At 44.4% G+C, this 12344-nt stretch overlaps 1 protein-coding gene across 2 annotated transcripts in view; it reads left to right on the top strand.

The window, feature by feature from the left end:
- Positions 1–11830, top strand: part of SLC20A2 (solute carrier family 20 member 2) — a 56631-nt gene extending 44801 nt beyond the window's left edge. For both annotated transcript variants that reach the window (XM_058803188.1, XM_058803187.1), the window contains 3 exons: positions 3691–3876; positions 4581–4665; positions 10191–11830. In XM_058803188.1, the coding sequence (XP_058659171.1) occupies positions 3691–3876; positions 4581–4665; positions 10191–10355 (436 nt within the window). In that variant the 3' untranslated portion in view covers positions 10356–11830. The remainder of the gene's footprint in view (positions 1–3690; positions 3877–4580; positions 4666–10190) is intronic.
- Positions 11831–12344: the final 514 nt, after the last annotated feature.

Below are 12344 nucleotides of genomic sequence, written 5' to 3'. Positions count from 1 at the left end.
CCCCTGTGCAGCACCCCAGCTGTGCCCTGCGAGTGATGGGGCTGGGGGAGCCCAGCAGAGGTGGGGAAAGTGCTGGATGTGAGAATACACTTTGCAGCACGCAGGCTCAGGAGTTGGGCTTCTTACATAACGTTTTATAAACTCATCCTAAAATTAACTGTATCGGCCACCCCCTTTTGGTCAGTGGGTAAGTGTGTATTAGGTGTGCAAAATTAAAGTAATACCATGACAGGAGCAGCCTATTTTCTGTTTTAAACCCAACAGGTAGATAATACAGCAAATTCTTTAAAGCACTTCAGTTTCATAGGAACCTAAGGGCAGTTTTACATATAAATAGATGTGGATGGGGGTTCAGAGCCCTTGTGTGACCATGTCAGGCTTTTTTCTTCTCTAAACTGCCATGGATAAGACGTGGAGCTCCAGCAGAAAGGAGAGTTAGTTAAGGTAAGTAGAAACCTGGGTGGGAGAGTAAGAGAAAATAACTTATGGAAAATAGACTTGTGAAGTGAGTCTTAGCCAAATGCATGGAAGATTTGAGGTCTGCTTTCCTGCTAGTCATGTCCTGAATCAAGTGAGCTAGAACTAGTGGGAAATACTGTGAAAGCCACATCCCAGTCTAGCCAGCATCCTTGTGGTTCATCTGGTTAGTCACTCAGCTGTAGGAGACATCTGTTAAGCAAACTGTCTTATCTAACAATGCCTTTTTTGTTGCTGGGTTTTTTTAGTGCATTGTTTCTCCCTTGCCCTCTCTTACTGTGCTGTTGGGAGTGGCTTTTTGTCTTCTACCTCTGTGCAGAGCCAAGATGATAGTCTCTGCAGTGCCTGAGTCAGGCCCATTTGCTGTGAGCTGTTGGCAGTTTCATGGTGGGACAGGCCCAGCAGCTTCTTCTAGAGGTGTTTTCCATTGGCATGGGGAGCATTGATACCACCGGCCCCTTGGAATGCACCTCCTGGACAAGTCTGGAAGCTGAAGGAGCCCCTTGGAAAGCTGTTGTGGTGCTAGATTCAAGCCACTGTTGTTGCTGTTTGTAGCCACTTGCAGATATTCAGGCTGGGACATGCCGCTCTCCCTAAGAGCTGAACATTTAAGTCACATTGAAAATGATTCACTGGGAGAGGAAAAATGTCCCTCCGGTATAGATAACCAGTGATGCAGACACCCACAAAGTAAAATGAGGTTAGTTTTTACCTTTTTGCCTTTCCAAGCCTATCATCAGCACATCCAGTGATGTTTGGCTTTCTTTTCTTACAGGGAAGGTATCAGAAATGCTGCCTCTGTGGGCAGCAGTGTCATCGCTTCTGCTCTGTTGGACAGAATCAGCCACTCAGATTCTCTGAGGCTCAGCATAAGTCAGCAGACTTTTGGCTTGTCTTCCCTTGCCACAAATAAGAACCTTTTCCTCAAGAATTAAGCTTTGTTGATTCACAGAGGTGTAGCATTTGCAAACAATTAAGACTGGGCTTTGATATGGAAGAGCATAGTTTGCTGCTGCAGTTTTGGGAGCCTTTTCTGCCTTTTCATTTACGTAGGGACTGACAAATACATATGCATAATCTCTTCAGAACAGTCAGGAATCAGTGCCTGATCTCACTTCAAATGTGGCTGTTATTTTCAACTGGGAAGTTTTTTTCCATGTCATACAGCACTATAAAAAGGGATGATCAGTTTTGCCTTTATTCATCTGATCAATGTATTATTTGCCTTTATCCATCCTTCAGCATCCATCAGTTTATTCGTGTACCTTCCTACATTGAATTACTTTCTTTTTCTGTGCTCAAGAAGGCATTTAAGTGTGCAAGTAATTTAATCCACACCTGAAAACACTGGAAAAACAGTTTCAGGTTGATTTCAAAATATTAGAAATGCTTCAGTCAATAATCTCTTCTTCCATGGAAGTAAAATAATTCTTGCATTTAGGCCCTAAGGACTTTTCACATACTGTCTTTTCAAAACTGAACTAATTGAATGCTTACTTGGGCACAGTATCAGAACAGAGTTTTAAAGTGTTCTAGCTAATCAAAATCACTCTTTATTTAGAGTCTTTAGTTCTTCATTGTACTACCCAGTGTCTTCAAACCCACTGGATTTTATTATTCATGTTAGCTCACTAATTTATTTTCAGGATTTTTCTCAAAATCTGTAAAAATTAGTAATTCTTTTTTATAGCTAAGAGCATTTTTAGCTACTTTCATTTCCCTCGCAGCTTGACCGTTGCTGTGTGTGTTTACGAGGGAAAAGCTTTTCCTTATTACTTTGCTTCAGGATCACTTCTCAGGGCTCAGAGCTCAATTTCTCAAGGGCCAGATGAAGGCAGGAGGGTCCTGTGTTGCTGAGATGTGCCAGCTTTGGGCTGCTGGTGGCCCTTGTCTCTTGGCAATCACCACTTGGCCCCTAGCACCTCATATCTGGTAAAGACAGGATTGAAGGAAATTGTTAACTGGCATGTACAGTGGCCTGGTTTGCACAACATTTGACATTAAAACTGGCCCTTACTCCATCTGTGTGCTTTGGAGTGGGACCAGGAGCTAAATTTAGCAGGTCCTGGCTCCAGGGCGAGCATGGCTGTCAGTCCTGCCTGCAGTGCTCATTGTGACCTGCTTTCCTATTGGTTTACAAAGAGGGGAGCTTCCCTGATAGTTTTTGTATTTTTGGAATGACATTGGTCAGGTTTGTTCTGCTCTTCTCACTCTTATTTAGACATAAATATAGCATTGCTTCACTAGTTATTTGGTGAATAAATGCTGCTCAGCAAGGCAAGTAGCTACTTGGTTTAGTAAAGAGCTGAAAACAAAAGGGATGTTGAAATTCTTATCTGCTTTTTACTATTTACGCCTCCAAAGTAATTGGATACTGGCTTTCAAGTTTTTCTTCTAGCTAGAAGTTTCTGTCTAGAAACTTGATGCTTTTTTAGAATAAACAGAGCCAGAAGTCTGACTCCAGACATGAATATCAGATGACCTGTGTTAAGAGTGGGGACTTCAGTGCTGCTGACTTCCAATGTTTTTCCAGACAGTAGCAGCAAAAAGGGCTTACTTCAGCTCTGTGTCACCAAGGGCTCCTCTCTGATCCAGTCCAACTCACTCTACAACATCTTTGAAGATAACTAAGTCACCTTCCCAGCTGCACTCAGATCATATCCCAAACGTTACGGGCTGTCAAGCTAGATAATATTTTTATATTCTTGTCTGTGATGGTAATTTTGCTCATTATTTTCCCCTCTTTGATAAAAAGAGCTAATTTGATACTTGAACTTTAAAGATGCACTGCTCCTCAATTGGTAAATTTTGAGGTATTGGAAAATTTGGTAAATTGAGGTTTTGGAAGAATTTGAGGTTGGTAAAATTGTTAAATTTTATGTTTCAATGTGGTACTGATTTTTGTCACAGACAAAAATACTGATTTTTGTCACAGACCAAACATAACAAGATAGTTCCAACTCTGACATTTCAGGAAACTGTTTGTAAAAGAGAAATTTCTTTCAGGCCTTGCTCTGGTTATCAGTGAAGAAGTGACAACTGAAAGAGCAACACTATAAGAGTCTCCTGCTGCACCCTTTCCAACTGAGGAAGGGTCAAGTCAGAGTAGTGCTGCACCCATGATGAAGAAAAACCATGCAGAAAATAACAGACTTCTTTCAAGGGAACTCTTTGCATTTTTGTGACTCAGGTGACACGTTTCTGTTTCTCCAGCAATGCCATTGGTCCCCTGGTCGCACTCTGGCTTATCTACGAGCAAGGTGCAGTAATGCAGGAGGCATCCACTCCCATCTGGCTGCTGTTCTATGGAGGTGTTGGCATCTGTGTGGGCCTCTGGGTCTGGGGAAGAAGAGTTATCCAGACTATGGGTAAAGACCTCACGCCAATCACACCATCAAGGTAGGTCCACAGGTGTCATTGTGGTTGTGTGAACTTTGTGTGTAAGCCAGTCTGAGAAGTTGCTGTATTTTGTTTGTAATGCAGTTTGCTGGATTTGCTGTGCTTTGATTTTAATGATAACCTGACTTTGACTTCTCCATCTTTCTAAAGAAAAAAAAGAAATAAATGAAAAAGGAGAAAAAGAAAGCATGAGAAAAAGAAAGAGAGAAAGGAAAAAGGATAACTGTAATACTGAATGTGTTTAAGGCATAGAGGTCTGCATGAACAGGCAGCAGAGTCTTGTGCTCATGACCTAATTAGCGTGGTAGAAGTTGCATTTGGAAATGGCAGGATTACAGTGGCTTTCCCAGCGTGCTTGAGACCATTAAACCCATATGTATTCATTACAGTAATTTTTGTCTTTAATGCCTACTCGACCTCTGCTGGTGCTTAAGCAAATTACTAATTAGGCACGATCCACAGCAGCGTAGAGTAGCGGAGGTCTCTGACGCAGTGAGCCGCGCAGACGGGGTGCTGCAGATGACTAGCCTGTGCCCTGCCCATTGTTCAGCCCTTTCTTGTCCTCTTAACTTACTCACATGACCAAAAATCAGTTGGAGATAAGAGTCGAAAGAAGAAACGGGTAAGACTTTGGCACGCTGCATGGTATCAGTCCGAGCTGATGCAAAGAGTGATTGTGAAGTGTTTTCTTATGCTTCCCGCAGTGGATTCACTATTGAGTTGGCTTCGGCGTTCACAGTTGTGGTAGCTTCCAATGTTGGACTTCCTGTCAGTACTACACACTGCAAGGTATGCCTTTGCCCAGCGACTGCAGTCAAGGCAGTCTGGACTATTCATCTTAAAATTGTGCTGCTCGAGCCAGGGATAATGGCACCGTGAGGGGAAAGCAGCCGCTGGCAGAGGATGGTTAGGTAGGGGTGCCTCATCTTGGTCACGCCAGCAGCGTGGGAAAGTAATCAGGCTTCCAGAAAATGTGTTGGAGTTGTCACATTAAAGTCACTGGAATTGGCCACAGCATAAACCCCATAGCTGCTGGTGAAGAAGAATAGCGCTTGCAAAAGCCTGACCTCAATTTTAAAGCAAACGATTGCGAGGAAGAGCCTGGTTTCCTCTGATGGTGCCATTTGAACCTGGCCGGGTAACATTTCTCCCTTGTTCAGAGGCTGCGCACCATTCATCATTTATACTTGACTTTTCTTGATAAGTGCATGGCATGGGATTTCCTGCATATAACTCTTTTACTACAGGTTTTCCATCTGTCTTTTTTTTTTTTTTTTTTATTTCTTCACAGTGGATTTTGCATTGAAGTAATGTGTGCGCTAACGGTACTTGTAGCCTCAAATGTGGGTATTCCAATAAGCTCCACCCATTGCAAGGTATTGGAGTTTGCAGTGATCCTATCAGTAAATCACATCACTAGGACAAACCATAACAAAATCTGGGAGATACCGACTGTTGCAGATTGCCTTCACTGTGCCGTGCCCTGCAGACCGTGACCGCAAAATAACGGGGCCCGCTTTTAAAGGCAGTACAGCCAAGCAAAGTCAGCATTTTAACTAATTGCACAAAAGTCTGGACTGTCTTTCACTCCTACATGGTTGTATTGAACTAATATAGACATATTAAAATAACATAGATTCGTAGCCTGTGTGAACCCAGTTACGTGTATTTTAAAACCACCTGTATGAAAAACACTGCTACATCATGAAGCTAATATTTTAATGTCTCTCTTCTTTTAAACCCAATTGTCCTCACTTTTGTGCATTGTAATACAGAATCTGGCCCTTGTAATTAGTCCTTTGAACAAGATACTTTGCTTTTTTGTTTGTTTTTTTTTTTTTTTAAAGAGCACTTTGTAGTATAGATACAGGCTGGGTAATGAGCACAATTTAATTGTGTCATGAAGACATTTGTATAGCTTGTAGACATGAGGGAGCATGTGGACGTTTACACTACTGGAAGATCATAATGGAATTTGGAATTTTGTTCCCTGGGAAATTCTCAGGTCAAATACCGTGTCTTTTTTCGTTTTGTTTCTCCATGGACTCTCAAGCTCCTGGATGTGCAGAGCTGTTTGTTTCTTTCACCCTCTGGCAGGATGTGGGGAAGCCCCTCCAAAATCAGAGAACCCAGAATGGCAGTGCCTCTGCATCATTGCACACCACCAAGACAAAGTCCTAAAAAAAGACAGTGCCTGTAGGATTCCCTGCTGCACCCTGGGGAGCCCCTGGCTGGGGCTGGGGCAGGCAGGTTTCCGGGGATAACTGCTCCATGGCATGGCAGGCAGGCTGGCAAGAAGCCTGGCAGTCTTGCCTGCGACATTGACCTGCTTTCCAGTAAAAGAGTCAATGAAATCCACACATCCTGCAAAATGCCCAAAGTTGGTTCAATTGGCCTTTTTCTAGTGCAAACCATTTCTTCAGAAAGCCTTCCTCTATTGCAAAATCATTTAGTTCTTTTACCCTGGTGCTCTTTGAGAAGCAGCCAAGACTGAGCTGCTCTGAAAGGCTGTTCAGATTTCCTGGCATTGACTGAACTCTGGTTCCTCTGAATAAGGCAGGGAGGGGAAAAATAATAACAATGTTATCCACTTCTAAAAATGCTAGCCTGAAACCACCTCCCTTTAGGCTGACTGGTATATCAAATGCATGATGAAGAATTTGCCAGGGAGAATAATACAGCTTTGATTATCCCAGTTGCTTGCCTGAAACACTTCTAGCCAACTGTTGTAAAAGAGAAAACATACTTTGGTCCAAACAAATAGACTGAATTTAAAAAGAAAATGTCTTGGAAGCCAGAAGCTAATGAGAGGGGTATTCATTCACTGAATGCAGCTAAAAGCTTGGTCTTTTCTAATTGCAGAGCAAAATAGTTCTTTTTTTAAAAATACTTCCGTAAAAGCAGCTAATGTGGTTAGTCTGTGTCTGTTCCCTGTAGCTTGCTGTATCTCATTAGATGGATCATTCTTTAATGGGAAGATCCACTTTGCAATAGGATTAGACTGTTCCAGGGATGTCATGTTATTATAACTGACTCTGTGTTTCAGAAAATGAGATCCTGAGTTGAAAAATCCTAAACGAGCAACACAAGATAAAGCAAACACTTGTAACTGATGTATTCTTGTATTCCTTGCTTTCTTTGAGGGCCAGGGAAGGAATAAAAGAATTGTTAAATATCATTTGGTCCATGTGAAAATGCCTTGCTGAAAGTGCTGTCAAACACCGAGTCAAAAACGCCTTCTTAAAAATCAGCAGAAAAATTATTTTGTCTTAGAAATCCAAAAGAAAACAAGTTTGAGGTGAGCGTAATCTTGAGCCTCCAGCATCAGGGATTGGGATTTATTCTTTTCCTCAATATTTGCTCCACTGCAAAATAGCATTTGCTTGAGTGGAACCCTTCTGAAGGGGTGTCAGTCACCTGAGTGTGCAGCAGCTGGATAAACTGATGGCAAATAAGGAGCAGCATGAAACAGATGAGGTGTAGGGAAACCTTTTTGAAGTGAAACAGTATAGACTGTAATGAAAAATGGAGACCAAGTCTGAAGCTCGGAGCAGCAGTTTTCAGATCTCACAGCAGATGCGGTGGCAAACTGGAGGTTGGTAGCAGGAATAAAAGCATTTAGCTTCTGGGAAAGGTTTGTAAAGCCCTCTCAGATCAGGACCTGCCTTTGGTCTCCATGAGGTGTCACTGCCCCATGTGCCTGTCCCACATCAATGGCCAAGCAGCGTTTTCACTCTCAGTGCCTGCTGAGAGCCTGAACTGCACCTTCATCTTTGCCACAGGTCCAAGAGGAGAGGAAAGACCCTTGAAAGCCTCCAAGTCAAGAGGGCTTGGAGGAAAGACCTTATCTTTTGAGCCTCAGAGGAATTTGTGGGTGTGAATGCAGTAGCCACATTGCTCTGGCTGCGCCAGTTCAACCTCCCCTGGGATTTAGCACTGGAAAGCCAGAGGGTGGGAATGCATTCCTTCCCTTTCTGCTGCCCAGGTGGGCAAATGATCACACAGAGTCTTAGAGTGCCTGTTTTTTGTTCTCAGATTGGAGATTTAGAAATAGGCATTTCTTAGCTGTACCAGAGTGTGTTCATGTAAGATAAAATTAGAGTGCAGCAGTTAAATGCTTTTCCTCTGCAAAAGTGACTTTGCTGAGGTCATTCTGCCAGCTCCATTTTGCTATTATGATTTTGCGGTTTTGAAAAATATTCTCTGTTGCTATGATTGAATTATCATGTTCTGTGTGTTCTTATTATACAGCATTGCACAGGAACAAGAGAGCCAAAAGCATTTCTGTAATGCTTTAAGCAGAGCATACTGAAGGCAAACTGCACTGGTTTCAAACCAATCTCAAAGTAGATACCATCTGAAATTCTACAGAAGGTGTAGTGTGCCTACACCCAAGGATTAGATCCTCTCCTAACCTCTAGTCTATCAAAAATCACTATTAATAAACTAAACTTTAGTAATGTTTAAAACAGATTGCCAATGCCATCATTGCTGATACCATTTCAGTTTCAGGAAGTATTTGGAGATTAGCGTACGTAGACTGCAGCCTTGCTCAATAAGTAACACACACCAAATGTAAAGCTGAGCCTAACAGCTGAGCTGCTGAAAACCCAAATGCTCTTTCCTTGGGTTGATACTTTGATGTAGTCACAAGTGTGGGGTTCCTCTTCACCTAGGTACACCTCCACCTCCTCAGCACACTTAGCCCTCCTAATTGCAGAACAGCATATTGTTCACTCCAGGAGTATTCAGATGAAATATCCAACAAATGTCATTTTTGGGTCAAATTTTCAACAGAGACCTTATTGATCATAGAATATCAAGTTTAGTTTTCCCTTGTTCTGTCACAGGCCCCCTAGAGTTACAGGGTCTTCCAAAAGTAACTCTTCTCCAAAAAGAAATGTTTAGCAGTAGTTAGAAGCTGAACAGGTGTTAGCAAAACATGCAGATTTTATATCCCCAGCTATCTATCCCTGATTCCCTGTACTCCTGGCATGTATCATTTTCCTGGCTCTGTGCAAGGGGAGCAACCCATCTTTTGATCTCTAGGCAGGGACTGATACTCCCATTAAGAAAATAAGCAGGGAGGCAGGGATGACACTTCAGGGAGCACATGCCCAGCTGTGTCTTGGAGTTTCCTTACCTTCAAAACAGAATGTTTCTTCCACATTTCTTGCTGCTTTACTGTGCACTTTGAATAGACTTACACTGTTTTTGCTAACAGCATGGAAAGCACTTCCAGGGCGGAAAGAAAATGTAGTCTTTATGAAATTCTTGTATCATTTTTCATTGAAAATGTTTTTCTCAGTCCAGTTTTTTTTCTTAAAAACTGATATGCTGGGTTTATACCTGAGTTTATAAAGTGAAAATACCTTTGAAGGAAGAAAAGGTTGCGGCTTTGCCCATAACACAGTGTGTTTTTGTCTACAAAACCACTGACCTACCAGGTGCCCTGGTGGTAATGTCTTTGAAGGATATCTTGGTGTTTTATCCATTCCCCACGATCCTCTTGGTGTCTGGACAGTTAGTGTGCCCCATAATATAGTCTGGTGCCTTTTTCTGCAAGACAGGATTTTAGTTCTGGATGCTTTGTTTACCTCACAGGGCTCAGATCCATGGGTTTGATGTACTGTGTCTAAGCCTGCCCTGCCTTTCTGCCCCCTGCCAAGGCACCATCGCTGCCACAGGGTGGGCTCAGCTGCTTTTACCCTGCCCCTGCCATCCTGTTTGTGGCCTGCAGTACTGGAAGGTGGATGTGGTGTTTTGAGGCTGGGCTGTGAGCTGCACAGAGAGGCAGGACAGGCAGGGCATCCCAAACCAGCAAGAAGACAGGCAGTGGGACAGGAGCCATACTAGCTGTCCTGGCCTGCCCCATGAGATGCTCTCCAGCAGAGCCTTAAAAACTGCTTTCCTGGTGTTTTCCTGATTTAAATTGCAATCAGACCACAGTCACTGGACTCTTGCTCTCTCCCCCATGGACTGAGTCAGGTGTAGGGCTGCCTCAGTTGCACTGAAGGCTCATTTAGGAGTTAGCAGGGCAGAGAAAAACTCACCAACATAGTTTATTGCCTTTGGCTGACCCCAAGACCCGTGAAAAATAGGACAGCATTGAAAAACAAATGTTTAAGTAGCCTGGAAGTGTCACCTTCCTGCCCCCACACCAGGACAGTGCCATTGTCATCCTCAGGGGCTCCTTTACCTCAGGGCATCACTTGGTATCAGCTGACTGGCATTGGTGTGGCCGTGGGCATGTTACAGGTGCTCAGACCGACCCCTCACCCCCTGCCTCCCTCTCTCTTCCCCACGCTCCCAAGGTTGGCTCCGTGGTGGCCGTGGGCTGGATCCGCTCCAAGAAAGCCGTGGACTGGCGCCTGTTCCGCAACATCTTCCTGGCCTGGTTTGTGACTGTGCCTGTGGCCGGCCTGTTCAGCGCCGGCGTGATGGCGCTGCTGATGTACGGGATCCTGCCTTACATCTGAGGAGCTTCCTCTGCTGGGAAAAGGGGAAATGGCCGAGCTACAGCCCATGGGAGAAGCGTTCCCGTGAAAGAAGCAGTCGGAGAGGATCCATCTTCCATACCTAACTTCTTATCTACTGTACATAACAATGTGTCATATTGGTGACATGGTGATGTGGTGCCATTTCTTATATATTAAAGAAATATATATGCATATAGTAGGTAACAATACCTAAGTTATATCATCAGTGGGGTGAAAATAATTGCCTAGAACTTAATATTTAGTAAAATTTGTACATAGTGTATCATTTTGGTGGCTATTTTTTAATCTTTTGAAGAAGAGTATGAATTAGGAAATGTTTCTTGTCCATTTGATATAAGAAGAAGCGAGGTACAGGACTGCGTAATACATGACTTTTTTTAAAGCTATTAAGATACTGGAACAAAATAAAATGTGCAGAAGTGCTTTTCATGAAATAACTTTGTTCATATCATACTGATTTTCGTGTATCATAGCGTGATGGTTATGGCTGTGTAAATACTTATGAACAGTAACTTTTAAATGGTGCATTTCCCTTATATATTTTGGATAAGAAAGTTTAGGAAGTACCAAAGAAGCAGGGGAATAGCTTGCCGATATTATGTTGTTGTCTCCACGTGTGTTGTGTTTCCCCACCTCTGATTCAACGTTGTTTCACCGAGGTCTGGCCAGTGAGGCCGGGGTAGTACTGTTCATGTCTTAATGTAACTTTAAAAAAGAAAAGCGCACACAAAAAATTAGTTCTTGTACTTAGTAGGCAGCCCATGGCTCTCCACATTAGCTGATAGTAGACTGACTTCATTTTGTGGGTTGATACTCGAGTATCTCACTGCTCACCTTCTACCTTCCCCCTTCAAGTCTCAGCTCCCGGCTGCCCTGCTGTGGGTTCCTGCGGAGCGCCAGCCTCCCTCCTCCTCCTCTCCATCAGACACAGCGCACTCTCAGGTACAGGAGCGGGGCCTGGGGCACCCCTGCGTGCAGAGGGACGGGCAGCAGCGGCGGGACAGGGCTCAGCCCTGGCTTTGTGCCTGGCGGCCATGGGCGCCCACGGGAGTGCTGATCCATGCAGGGGAGGGCGTGAGCGGGTGCTGCCTCCCCCCTGGCAAGCGCCGTGCCAGCCACAGCCAGCCAGCCTCCTGCTGTGCTCCTGCAGCAGGGAGGGGACGGGGACCTGGCCCTGTGTGGATGGAGGTTGAATGGTAACCAGCATTTGGGATGAGATTTTTTTCACGGCAGCTCAGGGGAAAATGGCCAGCTACATCCCCTGCACGCCTTTGGAAAGCACATTTGAGTGAAAGTTACTGATTTATGCGTGGGAGGCAAAGGGCAAGGGGTGCCCAGAGGAGGTTGGGAATCTATTACTGTTTAAATGCTGCTAAAATTTTGATAAAATGTTCTTGGTACTCCATTGTGATTTTTCCATTGGTCATTCATACCAAATTTATAATAAAAAGATAAACAGCCCCTATAAGTGCCTCTTGCGTTTCTGGAGTGTTACTCAGCTGTAACGGGAAGGCTCCCTGGGCAGTTAAAGCCTACTCCTTGGCATCTGCCGCCCTTTGTCCTTTGTGTGCCGTGGTCAGTGGGATCAAACTGTGCTCTGTGTGGCGCTGACAAAACCTCCCTTTTCTCCTGCTGTCCTGGCAGCCCCAGAGCCCAGCCAGCTCTGCCCGGGCTCGGCTCACAGGCGTCTCTCGGTCGAGCTTCGGGGGCTCGTGGGCTGCTTCAGACACATTCCCTGGGCACTCGCTGCCTCCAGCTGCCTCCCTCACCCTGGCTCTCTTCCTGAGGCTCTGGAAGCATCCCTATTGCCATGGCAGCATGCTGCTCGGTTTCCAACCCCTCTGAAACCCTAGAGCTGTGCTATAAATAGTGCTGGCAAATGGGTGGGATGGGTGGGCAGCAGCTGAATGCCCAGAGCAGTCAGTAAATGCACAGAGAAAATTTGGGAGCTGTGGAAAAGGGTTGAAG

This window comes from Ammospiza caudacuta, chromosome 4 (genome assembly GCF_027887145.1).
Source record: "Ammospiza caudacuta isolate bAmmCau1 chromosome 4, bAmmCau1.pri, whole genome shotgun sequence".
Classification (NCBI taxonomy): Eukaryota; Metazoa; Chordata; class Aves; order Passeriformes; family Passerellidae; genus Ammospiza; species Ammospiza caudacuta.
The sequence above is the reverse complement of the archived record's forward strand: the minus strand, read 5'-3'. Positions and strand labels throughout refer to the sequence as shown.